General features: G+C 34.2%; 1 protein-coding gene and 1 non-coding gene across 4 annotated transcripts; one reads left to right on the top strand and one right to left on the bottom strand.

Moving 5' to 3' along the window:
- Positions 1-2736: 2736 nt before the first annotated feature.
- Positions 2737-2809, bottom strand: TRNAR-UCU (transfer RNA arginine (anticodon UCU)). The gene has a single exon. It is a non-coding gene; the product is annotated as a tRNA-Arg (tRNA).
- A 50-nt stretch (positions 2810-2859) lies between these two features.
- On the top strand, positions 2860-5161 carry mRpL52 (mitochondrial ribosomal protein L52). 3 transcript variants are annotated; one of them, XM_071595220.1, is made up of 5 exons: positions 2860-2877; positions 3039-3137; positions 3228-3300; positions 3613-3745; positions 4870-5161. In XM_071595220.1, exons 2-5 carry the CDS (start codon positions 3098-3100, stop codon positions 5023-5025), a joined length of 402 nt encoding a protein of 133 aa, XP_071451321.1. In that variant the 5' UTR covers positions 2860-2877; positions 3039-3097; the 3' UTR covers positions 5026-5161. The 3 variants fall into 3 exon arrangements, with proteins under 3 accessions (XP_071451321.1, XP_071451319.1, XP_071451320.1); XM_071595218.1 differs by having other exon boundaries at positions 2864-2926; XM_071595219.1 differs by lacking the exon at positions 2860-2877 and having other exon boundaries at positions 2882-3137.
- The last annotated feature ends 839 nt before the right edge of the window (positions 5162-6000 follow it).

Below are 6000 nucleotides of genomic sequence, written 5' to 3'. Positions count from 1 at the left end.
GATGATCTCTTTTTATACTTCAGTTTTTTTCTTGCTTTTTTCAGGGGCATGCTTCCCTGTTGATTAAATTTTGTTTTTCAAGTTACAGTACTGCTGTTAATAGTCTTTCTATTTTTTTTTGAAAGTGCATTCTTTAATGGGATTATACCATTTCTTGCCCATTAGAACATCTACTTCACCACGTGCTCATTTCTTCTGCCCCACTTCAATAGGTTATGTCATCCTTTGGTTATTAGTAATTTGTACCATTGTCTCATTTGTTTTCATGATAATATCTGTGTTAACTTTATACTGGGTTTGGATATTGTTGATTTAACCTATAACTTCCAAAACCTTGGAGATTCCATTAGAAGTATTTAATATATCTGCTATTCCAACATTAATGTTCATACCCCTACTTGGTCAACATCTATGAAATCCATTTCAATGTTAGGCTTTGTGTACATGTTATGAGTTGTTACAATTGATCGTTGGGCAGGCTGCCAGATTGCCACCAAGTCCCCATTCTGGAGGAACAAGCCAGTTTTCATCCAGCCTGGGTTTTTCATTTCCCCAGAACCCTAACCAATTTCTGTGAGCATTCCCTTATCCACTTCTTGGGAAGTAATCTTCCTCCCTGGTCTAAATTTTTTCTGTGAAATTATATGGGTTGCTTTCCGTTCATTTCTGTTTGGGGTAAACATGCCATTCGTATGCGTGAACAATTTCCCTATTTAATCTACCCTTCAGGTATTGGAAATGAGAAATTATATTGCAATAATGTAGTATAAATCTTGAAATTTAAATTAATGCATATGGTTTGCTTATGTATCCCCAAAAATTCTCAACTTGGCATTATTTCAGTAAACCATTCCAAATCACTTACTCTCTTGATTAATTGAAAAAGACCTAGTGTGAGAAAACGAGTCAGTATCTACATACATTTGTCAGTTGGCTATTTATCTAAATTTTGTGGTTTTAATTGCCTGAAATATGCTCTTAAGATTTGAATATTAATATAGAAGAAAGAGTGTACAGCAATATAATATTTTTAGGATTCATATACAGTAATATTCAATCTAAATATTTTTATGAAAGAAATTTTAGTTCAAAAAAATACAAATGTAATGCATAATCTTTTGCATTATTTTTTATTGATATTAGTGTACCAATTTTTAGATTATTATTGGTATTGGTTCAGTCCTTGAATTACTCTTTAAATCTTTTAGAGAATACTACTAGCATATTAGGGACATTGCATTCTAGTGTTTGTAGGGTTATGCATAATTAATACAAAGGTTTCGTTGTAACTTTGACTTAGTTATCTCATTAAGGTTTATTTTCACATGCGAACATTTCCATTGCAATTGTTTTATCGTGAGTTTGGGTGGCTCCTGCACAAAAAAATAAAAGTATAAGGAAAGAAAATGCAAAAAGCAAATATGTCTTTGGCTCTACGTATAATCTTTTTTAACAATGCCAGCCATTAAGGCATTTATGAAGAAGGAAAGGGTTTCAATTTAGAATAAAGTATTATACGTACATATATAAAGGTATGCATAAGGAAATGCATAAATCAATTGGAAATTAATGGCTGATAATGAAATGATTTTCATTCTACAAATGATCAGCTTCGTTGACTGCTGTGCGCCCTCTTGGTTGTCAGTTGTAATAAATGATTATCGGTCATGGTTAGCAGTCCTCAATGCTACCCAGTTTTGAATCCTTCCATGGCTATATTGATTCTATCATAATATTATGGTATTCAATAGAACACATTGCCTCTGAAATCTGAAAGTCTCATTGAATCTGTGAAATCAATTTTTATCTTCTTTCCTGTGTTCTCAATAGGGCTATCTTTTGACCTGCTCTTTGAAAAGCTTCTTCAAGTGTGTGTGTGAATATTTTTATTTTATTATCCTTCCTTTTTTTTGGAAAAAATTCATTGAAAAGAGACATTGTTTCATTAATAACTATACCATATCTTCAGGAGAAAATAAAGGAGGCACTACTGCATATTTATTTACTTGGGTACTGAATAATGTAATAATTACAATGCAACAATTTCAGAGTGTAAAAATCATTCGCCTTGACCGGGATTCGAACCTGGATCCCTCAATGTCCAGTCGAGTGCATTAGCCAGTAAAGCTATCAAGGGGTCCTCTTAAAGATCAGCTTAACTGGCTAAAGCACTCGACCGGCCATTGAGGGTTCCGGTTTGGAATCCCGGTCAAGGCAAATGATTTTTACACTCCGAAATTGTTGCATTGAAATGGATATTAGCAGATGACTCCATTAAAACTCACTGTTGTGGCATCTCCTACAGTTTCTTTGGAATTTGCAATAATTACAGTTTCCTATGCAAAAATTATTTTTACCTTCCATGTTATAATTTACTGATGTACATGAATATGTAAAAATGGTTCAGAAAAATGCTTATAAGGTATCACAAGGAATTAGAGAACATATGTTTCCATGTACATTTCTTATTGTGCTCATTATCACATTTCTTATTGTGCTCATTATCAACCATGGAATTTATATTTTTTTTATATGATTGTCTTCTGTATGGGAAGAAAAATATTTGCTACAAATAGGATGAGAACTCAATGGAAAAAGTAGTGTTTTACACTTGAGTAATGTCCATTTATGCCCACATTTTACTTTGCAAAAAATTGGTGGTTCATTTTTGGGTAAATTGTTATTGTTAGCACAATCTACTTCTTTCACCGCAAAAAAGTAATCTAGTAAAAAGTTCATCCCTGCCGGGATTCGAACCCGGGACCTTTGGATTAGAAGTCCAACGCGCTATCCACTGCGCCACAGGGACATACACCCATTGACGGCGATGGGCCATTATTTCATTACTCAACTATTCGAACTAGAAGGATTGGTCAAGTAAGAAACTGTGACTACTAATACATTTTCTAGGTCTTAGTAATTGGTGGTAATGCAGATGTTTTCATTCTTAGAAGTGTTGAATTTTTGGGTAATTCTCAGGGTTTCCTTATTTGTATTATTTCTTGCAATACCAATCTCAATTTTATCCTCATAAATAGCTATCGGTGTGCTGGGACCACTATGATCGTAGACCATTGTTTTTACATAGTATAGCGTAATGAGAAATCTGTTGTGTGGAGCAATGTTATGTTCTATTCGTAAGTAAACATCATGAGTAGTACGTTCAATTGTGAAAATTAATTTCTAAAATACGCGTTTTAGTGAGTCTTGCTTGTTCTTCACTGCAGGTTTGGCATATACCTCTACAAGAAACGTTTTTACTACTAGCCGTTTGCTTATAGATCAACGTTGGAGAGAACGGTAATTATTTAAAAATATAATTTGCAAAATGGCACGTTAAGTGCCAATACTATTCATTACAGCGACCTTGTCCAATCTTCGTCATGCTTGATGTCTATTGAAACAGGAAATAAACGATATTTTATTGTCTCTTATTGCCCTGGGTTTTACATCTTAGCCGTGCTCTATGAGTAGCATTTTATAAATATACTTTGCTGATTAGGAGTTAATACGTTTATTGTTTAACTACCAGTATCCCTTAACCATAAGTTTACCTTATTAACCTTAACCATAAGTACATTCTTTTAAATGCATTACCTTTGTTCGTTACAGGGCTGGACTCCCAAAAAATCCTAATTCTTATGGTCCCTTGACAGACGGCCCAGATTATACTTATTTAGATGGACGTCCGACACCAATCGGTACGAGACTCAAGTCCAGGTTGCTGAAGCAAAGAGAATTAGCGGTAAGGATAAATTCCATGCCGATTAATATTTCCCCATCTCTCATTTGATTTGTTAATTAGAATTGAGAAAATTGGTATTAGAATTATTTTTATAAGTATTTGAAAACGCTACTCAAGACAATGATATATTGTTGCTATATATTCTGAACGTTATCTAGTCCAGAATATTATTAAAAAACCATAAACACAGTAATCAACCCGAAGGTCGGTTTAGTAGGTGATGGTAGTGATCACCCAGCACTAATTATATCAGGTTAAAAATCTTTCATCGAATTTGAATCTCATAAATTTGACTTATAATGATGGCATGTCCTATATTATTTTATGTATATAGCATAGTCATAATATCTGAAAAATGAGCATTACTAATGACCATGGCTTATAAGTCTTTTTGGAATATTCTGCAAATCCAAATATTCCTCTTGTTGGATCCAATTTAAAGCATGTATGTTACCTTGGTAGTAGTGTTTAGTTTTGCCGAAATGTTTTGGTGAAATTAGGAATTTGATTTTGGAGAACCATCAGCAAATGTCAACGCTGAGGTCCCTGCTTACCTTATGATCAGAAAGATGAAATCCCATTCTTCCGTATCACTTAGTTTTGTAGTCCAAAAATCCTACATATATATTTTCCCAGAAATCATTGCTCTGATGCAAGGAAATGCTAAAAGTAAGCCATGAAAATTTAAATAAAAATGAAATAAAACTTCTGAGCTAGCAAAATGAAAAATATATATCATACTTATGAATACGTAGAAATCCCTAAACTGAATTCATTTACAGTCAATAATAGAACTAAGTGTGTTAGGAAATGGCCTTGATCCTTACGAGCAATATCCAAACTCTTCGTGAACTGATGAGAGCCAATGGGTCTCTTGCATCCTATGGCAACCAACCAATCTGAGTCAAATGCCTGCACCACATTCTGTTAGAGTAGAGGTAGATTTTTATAAACCCATCATATGTTTTACATTTTAAAATATGGATATATGTACATACTCGGTGTAAACAACAAAACTGTATTTGTAATACCTTATGCTGTTGGCTTTATTTTCATGAATTATGTGGCAATCCTGTGAAAACATTTGGAACTACTCTCCATAAGAATTTTTTTTTCTTTTTCAGGAAAAAATTATACAATATTCCAAAGAAGTTGATTTTGCAGTTGAAAGACATGAGCAGATATTAGCAGAAAAAGAAAATTCTAAGAAGAGGATATTGGCTGGCAAACTTAAACCAAAGGGAATGCCTATCAAGGGTAATAATCCTCAGAAGAAATGAAATTCATTATAGCTAAGAATGTGAACCATATTGGTTTTAATAGCATTTAATGTGTGCCTGGTAGTTGTTATGCACAATTTTCATTCTTCTTTGTAAGTGATATGATGTGCTAAATATTAAAATTTTTCAAAGTTGACTCTTTTCTTCTTTATGGGTTTTTTTTAATGTCCATGTTAAGCAATGAATGAGGATTTTTATGCATTACTTGATTTAATGGTAGCGATAGTTGTGTTCACACATCCTGCATAGAAACTCATCTAGGTACCTAGAGTGGCAATTTTCATCAGCAATAGCCTTGACTGCCAATATAACCTGCCCATTGTTTTATCCAGCTTTTGAATGCCACCTGGAACATTTCTTTTGGGATAGCATTTGAGTCTGTGGTACAATGTTGTTGGATGTCTTCAATAATTTCAAATCGACATCCTTTCAAGGGGGATTTGAACTTAGGAAATAGGAAAAAGCCCGCTGGAGCAAGTTACAGAGAGTAGGGTAGCTGGGAGATCACCGGTGTGCTGTTTTTGGCCAAAAACAAACTTAGGATGTGTGCAATGGTGAAATGTTGTAATGAAAACACCAACAGTTTCCCTTGTTATCTCTTCATTAGCATGGCATGTCTTAACCTTCTCATAACTGCTCAAGAGTGCTGACCATTCACTGTTTGTCCTTTGGGGACATTTTCATAATGAAATCTCTTCCCAATCAAAAAAAATGTTCAACATCACCATCATATTCCATTGCGACATCCGAGCTTTTTTGGATCGTGAGGGTGATGGCCCCTTCCACTGTGAAGACTGAGCTTTGGTTTACATATCATAACCGTAAACCTAGGTTTCGTAGTCTGCGAGAATTTTTTTAAAGACGTTTTGGTCATCATATGAACAATCGAGCAGTTCCTGGCTGATGTCTAGACGTTTTTGCCTCTGTTCATCCGTTAACTGTTGCTGCACAAATTTTGACCTAGCGCTTGGATGT

The sequence above is a fragment of the Hetaerina americana genome, unplaced genomic scaffold (genome assembly GCF_022747635.1).
Source record: "Hetaerina americana unplaced genomic scaffold, ioHetAmer1.1.p SCAF_7, whole genome shotgun sequence".
Classification (NCBI taxonomy): domain Eukaryota; kingdom Metazoa; phylum Arthropoda; class Insecta; order Odonata; family Calopterygidae; genus Hetaerina; species Hetaerina americana.
This window is presented reverse-complemented; position numbering and strand designations above follow the sequence as displayed.